The sequence below is a fragment of the Homarus americanus genome, unplaced genomic scaffold (genome assembly GCF_018991925.1).
Source record: "Homarus americanus isolate GMGI-L3 unplaced genomic scaffold, GMGI_Hamer_2.0 scaffold8226, whole genome shotgun sequence".
In the NCBI taxonomy this organism is placed as follows: Eukaryota; Metazoa; Arthropoda; class Malacostraca; order Decapoda; family Nephropidae; genus Homarus; species Homarus americanus.
The window spans coordinates 973,747-987,740 of record NW_024717620.1 but is presented as its reverse complement, the minus strand read 5'-3'; the positions used below and the strand labels follow the sequence as shown (position 1 = coordinate 987,740).

General features: G+C 41.3%; 1 protein-coding gene across 1 annotated transcript in view; it reads left to right on the top strand.

Moving 5' to 3' along the window:
- Positions 1 to 13,994, top strand: part of LOC121858937 (E3 ubiquitin-protein ligase hyd-like) — a 112,916-nt gene that overhangs the window by 58,530 nt on the left and 40,392 nt on the right. The window contains 5 exon segments of the mRNA XM_042355591.1: positions 1,354 to 1,633; positions 2,735 to 2,890; positions 3,885 to 4,010; positions 5,812 to 5,958; positions 6,389 to 7,479. Of these exon segments, the coding sequence (XP_042211525.1) occupies positions 1,354 to 1,633; positions 2,735 to 2,890; positions 3,885 to 4,010; positions 5,812 to 5,958; positions 6,389 to 7,479 (1,800 nt within the window).

The following is a 13,994-nucleotide window of genomic DNA, read 5'->3' as shown; positions in this document are numbered from 1 at the left end:
GAAGTATTTCCTGGAGTACAATTATAACTTATGGTATTAGGACAGTTATTAGCTTGACCTTTGTCACTTTCAAATGATTACTGCATTTGTTAATCTCATTGTATGAGTATTTGAGTTGTATGGGGAGGTGAGTGGTATGCATTAAGGCAGTGACAAAGGAAAATTGTGTCTCATAGTGGAAGCAGATGGCAACCTATCTGTTATTACAACTCAGTGAACAAATTGAAATCATGTAAAACATTGTCAGCAGTTTTCTTGTATGGTGAGGATGAATAGATATGTTAATCCCTTGTCAGTTTCATGAGAGGGGATTTAAAGAATTGCCATCCATTTGTTCATAGCTATTTCTCTTCAAAATTTTTAATGACATTTAATACTCAGAAACCACTGAAGATTATTTTTGTCAAACCAGGAAATGTACAGCAGGTTTCCTATGAAAAATGCCCAGCTGTTATGTTTTCTTCTGATAACTCGGTACTGTACAGTACTTATAAACCACTGGAGACGTTCTCAGTAAATTTGGCTAAACATTAGCCACCAGTATCTATTGTCTGAGGTGATGACCATATGTAACCTAGCCTCTACACTGCCTCATCACATCACATGTCCTGTCGTCTTTAGCTCCTCTGTACACTATTATATATTTTCATCTTTCTCTTCAAACACAACTGTTATGTTGTCTCTGTACACCCTTGTTACTTTCCTCTCCTCTGGAACCCAGACCATGTTGAATACCTTTTATTAGGGTAGAGTTTCTGAACAGTATGGTGCTATAGGTCACCACAGTAGAACAACTAAACTTTTAAAAATATGCTTTTGTATGGTGCACTCTTGATTATGGCACTTCAATCTTGGTGCACACCAGGGGCATCATTCAAGTGAGACATTTGGCATCAATCTTGTAGTGGTGAGATTTACATCTGTATACTGTGCTCATGTGAATGGTTATTATCTTGTTCTGGTTGTAAGGTTGTGTTAGGTCTCCAGCTACTTTCATCTTTGGTGCAGAAAAAACTCCAAATGGGTCCAAAATGGCAGTTGTCCTGGAGGGCCCAGGTCCCTTGGTAGCAGGTGACGGACATTAGTGCACACTTAATTATGTTAAATCTGGTGCACACTTTTAATTTGAGAGTTGCACATTCTTGAGTTTTGGAATTTTGAGTTTTGACTGTAATAATAGTACAGTATATACTGTACTGTACTGTAATATATTTGTGATGGATAAGCATCAGGCTCTGTCCCCCACCATAGTACAGTACTTGCTGGTATTATCATATGTGAGAAATAATTTTGATCATAACATTTTCTTTTTAAGTGTTCATTTGGCTTAATATATATTGTTTATATTGTCAGATGCCGTTCGTCATCCTCCACCCGTAAGAACCCTTTGTCAGACGCGGTTAATATGGAGGTTCCCGACCATGACCTGGAACCACCCAAGTTCAGCCGCCGTGCCCTGGAACGCCTTTTAAATGATTGGGCGGCAGTGAGGGCCATGATCATGACCGGTCACAAGGAGGAGAACCCCCCAACTACTGCCTCCACTGATGAAATAAACTTTATGCAGTACCAGGGCCACACCACACACCTTGACAAGTTTACCTACTGTTTACTTGTTAAATTAGCAACTCAGGTAACTTTATGCAGTACCAGGGCCACACCACACACCTTGACAAGTTTACTTTCAACTCTGGTAAATTAACAGTAAGAGTGTAGTATTTATATGTGAAGAAATTTGTTCAAAATTTTGTTTCATCATAGAGTTTGAGGAACATAATAGGGTTCTTTAGAGTACCTGCCAGTACTGTACTGTATTGTACTCTACTCTACTCTATTGTACTGTACTGTATTGTATTGTACTCTACTCTATTGTACTGTATTGTACTGTCCTGTATTGTATTGTACTGTACTGTATTGTATTGTACTGTACTCTACTGTACTGTATTGTACTGTCCTGTATTGTATTGTACTGTACTGTATTGTACTGTACTCTACTGTACTGTATTGTACTGTACTGTATTGTACTGTCCTGTATTGTATTGTACTGTACTGTACTGTATTGTACTGTACTCTATTGTACTGTATTGTACTGTCCTGTATTGTACTGTACTGTACTGTACTGTACTGTACTGTATTGTACTGTACTCTATTGTACTGTACTCTATTGTACTGTACTGTATTGTACTGTATTGTACTGTACTGTAAGTACTGAACTGTATTGTACTGAACTGTATTGTACTGTACTCTACTGTACTGTATTGTAGTGTACTGTATTGTACCATGCTGTATTGTACTGTACTCTATTATACTGTACTGTATTGTACTCTATTTTACTGTACTCTATTGTACTGTACTCTATTGTACTGTACTATACTGTATTGTACTGTACTGTTCTGTACTCTATTGTACTGCACTCTACTGATCTCTACTGTACTGTACTCTACTGTACATTTCTGTACTGTATTGTACTGTACTCTACTGTATTGTACTGTACTCTACTGTACTGTACTCTACTGTATTGTGCTGTACTCTACTGTACTCTATTGAGTCACATATACTAAAGCTTTGTGGAATGACTTATAATGTGGTGTACAACTTCTCATGTTCCCAGAATTCCTTGGCTGACTTACTGCAATTTATGGAGAATTTTCCAAGTTTATAAAGAGTTTTAATTGTTGCATTTACATGTTTGCTTCTGGGGTATACATCACCTTCAGTCATTTTCTTCTTCCAGGTCGAACATCGTAACCTGAAGTTAAAACAGTTAATAAATAGCGACGACGACGAACGTAAGATGATCGCCGACACGATGGTGACCGCACTCATTAATACACTCATTAGAGAACTTCACAATGATGCTGTTCCTGGACGCAAGCAAGAGGCAGAGAAGGTAACGGCATCTTCACAGTACAGGAAGTTAACACTCACTTGACAATGTTTGTCCTCCCTGTATGTGTTACATAATGTTTGACCACTCGGGTAATATTTTCAGAGACATTGAACAATATAGTGCTTCTCTTTTCATAAATAACCACCATATTTGATAAAGTCTTCTTTTTCTTTATGCCTCTTTCTTCTATACAGTAGTACCCCGATTTACGCCATCAATTGAACCCACAGGGTACCGCAGAAAGTGAAGTGAAAACCGCGTAAAGTGAACAACAGAACATATGGGATTAATTCCAATAGAGACTGGCCCGACCCCCAAACTCCACTTTTTCCGACACAATACCTATGTTGTAATAAAAATAACATCTAAATTAATATTTAAGAGAAATACAGTCGCCAGGTTAATGTCCATTCAAATAATGGACTCAAATCCCCCCCCGACCCCCTCTTCCCAGCTCACTAGCTCCTACCTCTCTGAGAAATGTTTGGGTGAAACCACTAGATTTTAATGTATAGTAATAAATAATACCTCAGACTAAAGTTAGGATAATATAATTGACATTTCTGGATTCCTTGCAGGTCAGGGAATATTTTGAATGTAAACTTCATATATTTTGCACAAAAGATAAAATATTTGCTTTGTGTAAACCAAATTATTACATTAGATCTAAAATTTGTATGTCTAATGCAAAATCCATGATGTTTATATTCAAAATGATCATCATATTGTAAGAATTCTAGCAATGTAAATTATATTCTGGCAGGGTAATTTGTATGAATTTTATGAGCTGAATAAAAAAAATAAAAAATAAATTATACTTCACCTCGTATATGAGTAGATGCACCTCAGAAAGTGAAAGTCCATCCGGTAAATAGGTAAATATCTATCGCGGAAAGTGAAAGCCGTGTAAAGCGGTAATACTGTACAGTAAATTGTCTTGTTTATCTCTACCAGAATATATCTTTTGTATCATTAGTAAATCATGTTTCCACAGGTGGCTCGAAGGTTTATAGCTTCAGTGGTGCGGATATTTGTCATCCTGGCCATAGAGATGATTCCCAACGTCAGCAAGAAGAAGCCGGGCAGTTCTTACACACAGCCACTTGCCAAATGTATAAAGGTTTGTATTATACACACAGTCATTAGTTAGATACACAAAGGTCTGTATTATACACACAGTCATTAGTTAGATACACAAAGGTCTGTATTATACACACAGTCATTAGTTAGATACACAAAGGTCTGTATTATACACACAGTCATTAGTTAGATACACAAAGGTCTGTATTATACACACAGTCATTAGTTAGATACACAAAGGTCTGTATTATACACACAGTCATTAGTTAGATACACAAAGGTCTGTATTATACACACAGTCATTAGTTAGATACACAAAGGTCTGTATTATACACACAGTCATTAGTTAGATACACAAAGGTCTGTATTATACACACAGTCATTAGTTAGATACACAAAGGTCTGTATTATACACACAGTCATTAGTTAGATACACAAAGGTCTGTATTATACACACAGTCATTAGTTAGATACACAAAGGTCTGTATTATACACACAGTCATTAGTTAGATACACAAAGGTCTGTATTATACACACAGTCATTAGTTAGATACACAAAGGTCTGTATTATACACAGTCATTAGTTAGATACACAAAGGTCTGTATTATACACACAGTCATTAGTTAGATACACAAAGGTCTGTATTATACACACAGTCATTAGTTAGATACACAAAGGTCTGTATTATACGCACAGTCATTAGTTAGATACACAAAGGTCTGTATTATACACACAGTCATTAGTTAGATACAATACACAAAGATTTATGCAAACACAAGTGCTCAAAACGTTCTGGTAACTATTTTTGCTATTCAGGGAATTCTTACCAACAAAACAAACATGAGAATTGAGTTTGCATATTTGCACTGTCCAAATTACTCACTTGAGTTGCTGATAAAACCCACCATCTCTTTTATGTCTAAATTCACTGACCATATTTAGATATTTGGGATAATATGACGAGGGTAGAGTCATGAGGGTTGTGGTGTACCTTCTCTGGGATAACAGCCATGTTGTTGGGGACCCTCTTGTGATTCTGGTTCTCAGTCTAAACAGTCTGTGTGCATGGCTTCTGTCTTTTCGTTATTAGGATCCCTATTAAAAGTCGCTGCCGTTGTACTAAAAGACAAGATAGCTGCAACACAACCTCTTGTTTTCTCCTCTGACTTCTTAACAGTTCTAACTATTGAATCATTAACTCTTATTTGTGGGTTAAATGTGCAAAAAACAGATGGTCAGTACTGTACTGTGTGTAGATAATGAGAGAGAAGTGTTTATAAACAAAGCAGTGAGGAGTGTTGCCTACCCCACCCATCTGCTCACTTACCGTTGACAAGTGAAGTACTGTAGATGGAATCATACAGTGATGGGTGATCACCATTAGTTATCTGCATTACCCGGTGTTGTACTACAGGTATGAGACTATTTATCTGGCGTGCTTGGGACGAGGGTTGCTGGGTACTTTTTTTTCTGATTTTTGAAGCACCCCAAAATTATGAGTTAAAAAATAACCATAACATGCCTTAAACCTCACAGGTGGGTAATGGTTGGTAATGCAGTACACCTGCTCATTCCTGGAATTACTTTTGGCGCTCAATTTAAATAATTTGTTGCAGAACATAACCGGTTTTTGGAGTATTCTGGATACCGGGAGACCAAATAAATGGTTCCATACCTGTACACGTAGGGCTTCTGGCAAGTGAACATTGTTATTACAGAAACACAGCCGTGTACAGGTACAGTACAGTACAGTACTGTAGTAATAAGTTAACTACCCATATATAAACTAAATCATGCTCAGTAAATGTGAGTCAGGTGAGACTTGTGTATCTTCTTACAGGTGTTTGAATCAGTGATTCCTGTAGCTGTGACCGAGCTGTGTGATGCTGCTGATGCTCTCATGCTGCCTGTGCGCCTCAACTATGTCAAGCCCACAGCACCGTTCCCCCTCACTTCAACTCATGTTGATGCTAATCATGGTTGCAAGGTCTGTGCTTTGTTCTTATTATGAACAGATATACTTTGTCACTTTATATCCATCTAGAAATCTTTTGTTTTTCCTGTGTTATCCAGTGAGTCTCCTCCAACCTCATAGCTGGGTCAGTTATGTAGAATTTTGTAGTGTTTATAAATAGTTATTTTAGTGGAGTTAATATATATGTATGTGCTGCACTTATTGTATAAGTAAAACAGAAGACAATTGGTTGGCTTTACATTGGGAATTACCTTTAGAGTTTCAAACTGTTGCTTGTTAAGAGGTGTCTTATGGTTGTGTTAATAATACATGTGACAATACATGTACAGTACAGTATTTGGGTTAAGAGATCACAGATAAAACAAGTAGTGAATCTAATGAGCTTGGCAGTTCCATGTAAAGAATATTATAATAACTGAAACTGGTCGTGTAACCTTGACAGGAGATGTTTGAAGTTGAGCCCCTTCAGCGACACCAGCAGAGGGTTGGTGGAAGTATTGTAGATCAATCTCCTGCGTCTGGCAGTGGCAGTGGAGGAGACAGTGGAAGTGGAAATGTCGGAGGAGGAGAAGAAGTGGAGGAAGCTGGGGAGGAGGAGGTAGCACCCAGTATGTCTCGCCCTAGTCCGGCTCCTGTGGCCAGACCAAGGAGGGCTCGGCCAGACCACATCCTCCCTCCTCAGGTGGATGACCATGACAACGAAGGAGGTAGTGAACGCGACGATGCCAACGAACGCTCCGAACAAGACGGAGACGGAGGTGGCGAAGTAGAGGGCGGAGAATCCGACATGGAACTAGACCTCCTGGCAGAGTCAGACAGCGACAGTGACGACAATCAATCTGCTGTTGACAACACTTCGGCACAGAGGTCCGTGCAGACCGGTGCCACCGCTGGCAGTGACGGAGAGGATGACTCCGGGGAATCTTCTCCCGGGGAAGACGAGGATGACGAAAGTGAAGCAGCAGAGACTGATGAATTTGATTCAGGAGAGCTGTTCTCTGATGAGCAGCTAGAGAGGCGGGGCAACACCTCATCTACCGCACGTAACATTGCTCCACACAATCTGCAGTGGGCAGTAAGGAACCCCAGGGACAGCAGCTCACGCTCAGGAGGCACCGCAGGAGGACCCACTGCGACTGGTTCCTCCAGCACAACATCAAGTGGCTTAATCTACATTGACCCAACTTCCCTAAGACACGGTCCAACATCCAACTCTACGGTGACCCCCTCATCTCACGAGCCAGTCAGTCTGGCCACCACCAATAACACACTAGCCAGAGCCTTCACCATTGTGGTGAGACAAATGAGTTCCCTTCTCAGTTTGGCATGTGATGTAGTGAGAGATGGAGGCCTTACCTCAAGGACGCCTGGAGGGGGGGGCATCCCCGGCAGTAGTGGCAGCAGCACCACTACCACTCAGATGTGCCTCACACCCACCATCATTGCTGCTCTTCTCAAGCAGGTAGATGCACGCCTTCAGCCGACCTGGGACTGGTTACTCAGTCTCATGGATTCAACTGAATCACAGCTCAGGTGGGTAATGTTTCTTGTTTGTACAGTATACTTATGTTCTATATCAACTTTTACATTATTCACAAGCTTTCTCTGGCAGACTAATACAGGGGGGCCCCCAAATTCGCGGGGGTTAGGTTTTCAAAATGGCCGCGAATAGCCAAATTCACGAATAACATTTGCTGACGAGGGGGGGGGGTTGCTACATTTTTACTTGTGTACAAAGAAATGTATATTCTCTTAATATGTTTGCCCTTAGGACACTTATTTCTTTTACCTGTAAACACACACACACGAAACACATACAAATGAATAATATTGGGAAATACTCTCACAAATAATCTGAAACAAATTTATTAAAAATGTGATATACCGAGAGTGACTCCGAACATTACCTGACGGGGACAGAGCTTGACCCACGTAGGTGTGAGGCGTCAGTTGTGTCTCAGCACAATATAACTTACATTGCTGGAATCCTTGTAAGACAGCGAATAATTTGCATATATACATCATATATTTTGCACAAGGGATAGAAATTTGAGTACAGGTACACATTTTTCAACTCTTATTGTGGGGTAACTTTCTACATTTATTTTTACTCATTTACATTCACACACCATCCTAAATGCATACACTATTGTGAAAAAGGTAAAAGAAGTAATTGTCCTAAGGGCAAAACTGTACTGTACTCAAATATTAAAATTTTTATGTCTAGTGCAAACTATAGCATGTTTTTATTCAAATTAATCACTATCCTATAAGGATTCCGTCAATGTAAGTTATGTTCTCCCAGGTCAATTCATTGACATTTTATAAGCTAAAAACTTAAACTCCCTCTTTATGACTGATAACGACATCTGGGTCAGTAATCTCCGCGCCGGCTGGTCAGTACCTCACCCCCTCCTCCCCCTCAACCATACTCTCGCCTCCGCCTTACTGTCTCCATGACAAATGGCTCCCTGTCCCAGCCGCAAAAATGACGGCAATTTTAAAACTACTCTCAGACATTCTTGGGTACATCCAGGGTGACATCCGCGAATAATAGAAGACTGCGAAATAAAAACCCGCGAACTTGGAGCTCCCTGTACTGTACTTGCTCATACAAAGAATTTCTCTCACACCATTGTTGTTGTTGATAATAGTAAGGTTATTCCGCACTGAAGGAGTTCTTATTATAACACTTGTGTATAGATAATTTGATATAAACTTTCATAGTAAAGATGCCTGTAACATGGATGATATATGATGTGAGATAAACTTAGATAATTGACTGAATAAAGAATGATCATGAGAGACATGTATGTAAGTAAGGTGAAGAACACTGAAAAGATGCTCATTGGTAGAGCATTCGCCTCAAGTGAATATTACAGGGTTTGAACCCTAGAGTGGAGGACTTGGTATATACAGTACACTAACTAACTCACCCTGGCTAGAGTGGAGGACTTGGTATATACAGTACACTAACTAACTCACCCTGGCTAGAGTAGAGGACTTGGTATATACAGTACACTAACTAACTCACCCTGGCTAGAGTGGAGGACTTGGTATATACAGTACACTAACTAACTCACCCTGGCTAGAGTAGAGGACTTGGTATATACAGTACACTAACTAACTCACCCTGGCTAGAGTAGAGGACTTGGTATATACAGTACACTAACTAACTCACCCTGGCTGGAGTGGAGGACTTGGTATATACAGTACACTAACTAACTCACCCTGGAGTGGAGGACTTGGTATATACAGTACACTAACTAACTCACCCTGGCTAGAGTGGAGGACTTGGTATATACAGTACACTAACTAACTCACCCTGGCTAGAGTGGAGGACTTGGTATATACAGTACACTAACTAACTCACCCTGGCTGGAGTGGAGGACTTGGTATATACAGTACACTAACTAACTCACCCTGGCTGGAGTGGAGGACTTGGTATATACAGTACACTAACTAACTCACCCTGGCTAGAGTAGAGGACTTGGTATATACAGTACACTAACTAACTCACCTGGCTAGAGTGGAGGACTTGGTATATACAGTACACTAACTAACTCACCCTGGCTAGGTGGAGGGACTTGGTATATACAGTACACTAACTAACTCACCCTGGCTAGAGTGGAGGACTTGGTATATACAGTACACTAACTAACTCACCCTGGCTAGAGTGGAGGACTTGGTATATACAGTACACTAACTAACTCACCCTGGCTGGAGTGGAGGACTTGGTATATACAGTACACTAACTAACTCACCCTGGCTAGAGTGGAGGACTTGGTATATACAGTACACTAACTAACTCACCCTGGCTGGAGTGGAGGACTTGGTATATACAGTACACTAACTAACTCACCCTGGCTGGAGTAGAGGACTTGGTATATACAGTACACTAACTAACTCACCCTGGCTGGAGTGGAGGACTTGGTATATACAGTACACTAACTAACTCACCCTGGCTGGCTGGTACACTAACTAACTCACCCAGCTAGAGTGGAGGACTTGGTATATACAGTACACTAACTAACTCACCCTGGCTGGAGTGGAGGACTTGGTATATACAGTACACTAACTAACTCACCCTGGCTAGAGTAGAGGACTTGGTATATACAGTACACTAACTAACTCACCCTGGCTGGAGTGGAGGACTTGGTATATACAGTACACTAACTAACTCACCCTGGCTGGAGTAGAGGACTTGGTATATACAGTACACTAACTAACTCACCCTGGCTAGAGTGGAGGACTTGGTATATACAGTACTAGCTCACCCTGGCTGGAGTGGAGGACTGGTATATACAGTACTAACTAACTCACTGGCTGGAGTGGAGGACTTGGTATATACAGTACACTAACTAACTCACCCTGGCTGGAGTGGAGGACTTGGGCATATACAGTACACTAACTAACTCACCTGGCTAGAGTAGAGGACTTGGTATATACAGTACACTAACTAACTCACCCTGGCTGGAGTGGAGGACTTGGTATATACAGTACACTAACTAACTCACCCTGGCTAGAGTAGAGGACTTGGTATATACAGTACACTAACTAACTCACCCTGGCTAGAGTAGAGGACTTGGTATATACTGTACACTAACTAATTCACCCTGGCTAGAGTGGAGGACTTGGTATATACAGTACACTAACTAACTCACCCTGGCTAGAGTGGAGGACTTGGTATATACAGTACACTAACTAACTCACCCTGGCTAGAGTGGAGGACTTGGTATATACAGTACACTAACTAACTCACCCTGGCTGGAGTGGAGGACTTGGTATATACAGTACACTAACTAACTCACCCTGGCTGGAGTGGAGGACTTGGTATATACAGTACACTAACTAACTCACCCTGGCTAGAGTAGAGGACTTGGTATATACAGTACACTAACTAACTCACCCTGGCTAGAGTGGAGGACTTGGTATATACAGTACACTAACTAACTCACCCTGGCTAGAGTAGAGGACTTGGTATATACAGTACACTAACTAACTCACCCTGGCTAGAGTAGAGGACTTGGTATATACAGTACACTAACTAATTCACCCTGGCTAGAGTGGAGGACTTGGTATATACAGTACACTAACTAACTCACCCTGGCTAGAGTGGAGGACTTGGTATATACAGTACACTAACTAACTCACCCTGGCTAGAGTGGAGGACTTGGTATATACAGTACACTAACTAACTCACCCTGGCTGGAGTGGAGGACTTGGTATATACAGTACACTAACTAACTCACCCTGGCTAGAGTGGAGGACTTGGTATATACAGTACACTAACTAACTCACCCTGGCTAGAGTGGAGGACTTGGTATATACAGTACACTAACTAACTCACCCTGGCTAGAGTGGAGGACTTGGTATATACAGTACACTAACTAACTCACCCTGGCTAGAGTGGAGGACTTGGTATATACAGTACACTAACTAACTCACCCTGGCTAGAGTGGAGGACTTGGTATATACAGTACACTAACTAACTCACCCTGGCTAGAGTGGAGGACTTGGTATATACAGTACACTAACTAACTCACCCTGGCAAATTCCATACTAAAAGTTGAACACTGTTGGGTGTCTATTCTAATGGTGTAACAACCCTTCCGTGGACTAGGGGGTGGAGTAACCCACTAGCTTCGCAGCTGCCCGGCCACACAGTATCAGGGCAGGAAACATTATAAAAAAGTATATGTACTGTAATGTAGGTAATGAAAAATTAACTAGGGAAGATGATTTACAGTAGCAGAGTGTAAGATAGGAAGTAAAGAGGTGCACCACATGATAGATGGAGTGGTTCTGTAACTCTTCTTTAGGCTGGACATATCACATCAATATGTAAGGGAAAAAGCTGCATAAGTGAGACGAATTGTGCTTAACAATAATAGAGATGCAAGCGTCACCAACAGGACAGATCAACGGAGCAAAGTGAAATACACTTGAAGTGTTGTAGGAATGTAAAATTTGTGGCTATTCCTGAGTCGAGGGTTAATTGATTTAATCAAGTTGTATGACAAGCTGGAGACGCCAGAGGGAGAGAGAATCAAATATCGGTTTGTTAAGGTGAGACCAATAGAGGAAGAATGGCTACAATATGAACTGAAGAGAGGTACACAATATACAGCACAGTATAGGGAAGATAACATTAAGCATTGTTTGAAAGAAGACTGAATGTGGAAAGCAAGAAACAAGAAATTACACAAATGTTGGCAACAGTGATGGGTGTCGAGGAGGAGGTAAGGATGGTACTGAGAGGGAAGGCTTGTAGAGCACTGGGAGTAGTCGTGGAGTTGCAGCTGATGAAGGTGTTGTGATAGTGTCAGTGACATAATGGAGTGGAAACAGGATGTTATCAAGTCATTTGGATCATATAGTGGAGCAGAGGTTGAGGGAGATAGTGAACGTTAATGAACCAACATAGGAGAGAGACCAGTGGATGCTATCCTCCTACAGTATACCCAGGGGAAGGTTTTACATGGAAGTGGCAGGTGCAGGCAAACTCTGTTATTCATAGCCTCGGTATTCGTAACCCCGTTTATCCGCAATCAATTTATTGTTACCCATTTCCACTATTCACAATGGTTGCTCCGTTTATTCGCAAATTCTTAAGAGCAAAAATTTTTAACCGCGCGCCTCAATCGTAGCGGAGGACAGCATGTGTACATATTCCTCCTCCATACGCTCCCACTCGCCTCAGACTCTCACGTGCTGGCGTGTGTTTTGTGTGATCTCGCAATGCCTAAGAGACCAGCTACTAAAACTCCCAGCAATGTTGCTAAGAGATCACGTGTGGCAGTTACGTTGGACGTGAAATTGGATATCGTAGAAAAACACGAACACGGAGAAGGAGCGTCAGTGATTGGGCACGTGCACGGCTTGGCTCCCTCTACGGTGCATTCTATAGTTAAAGCGTCGACGAGATCAAGGAGATGGCCGGGTCTGCAACACCACTGACGGCTACGAAGGTGACGAGGTTCCGTGATGTCTACATTTAAAACTTACCTCACACATCTACTCACATAAACATTCAAACACTCACACACTCAAACATGTAAAGTACCCCTGTATACTGTACTTGTAAACATATACGCCTAATAAACTCAGAGTGTTTGATATTGATGTTTATTTGATATTATGCCCTTGTTTATTTATTTATTTTATGTTCTATATATATTGAGTAAAACAAGCGTTAAAATCTGACGGCCGTATCCCCCCTATTTACATTATTTCTTATGGGAGAAATTGCTCCGCTATTCGCAATGAGTTTCATGCCCGTAACCTTTGTAATAAGTGAGGCAGCCCTGTATATTGTTTCTCACTTTTGATCTTTTTTTTTTTTGTATTTATGGTTTTTTATTATTGTCATTACTACTACTATTACTTTTTTTTTTTAACGTAGCCTCCAGCCTCCCCCAATAGCCACACCTTCGCCGCCATTTTATTGCCTTAAAATTAAATATCCTAATACATAAGTAGCTATCCTAGCAGTGTTGAATTAGTTGAGCCGCAGATCTATGTGGCATTCAGTGACTGTAGCCTCATAGTCAATATCTGCAGCTGTTGTCGGCTTTGGGGCTGAAGCTCTCGTTCCCCTGAGACAGAGCAAAGCCGACCGAAGGAGAGAGAAAGACAGTCTCATCCAGGCTATAAAGTAGCTTCTGGGCTGCTGCTTCTCTTCGGAGATCACCTCTGCGAGTCTGGCGTAGAAACATCTTGCACTTGGTCCCATCCCCCCAGAGGTTGTGAACACTAGAGGAGTGAAGCTGCCTTGATCAACGTTCTGAATTCTCTCCCCGTATGCCCTTATCTTGTCGTTCTCGTTCCTCCTGTGTGCCGCACCGAGAGCTAAGTTACGGTAACATGCAGCCATGGGATCAAAAATCCTGATGTCGAAGAAGGCTCGCTGTCCCCGCGTCCAGAATCCTCGAGCACTGACGTCCACACTGGCTTCGTTGGATGTGTTTGAAGTCTTATGTTGGAAAGTCTCACCGTCCAATGGAAGAAGGGTCGGTTCTACCCTGACATCACTGCATATTTCCTTC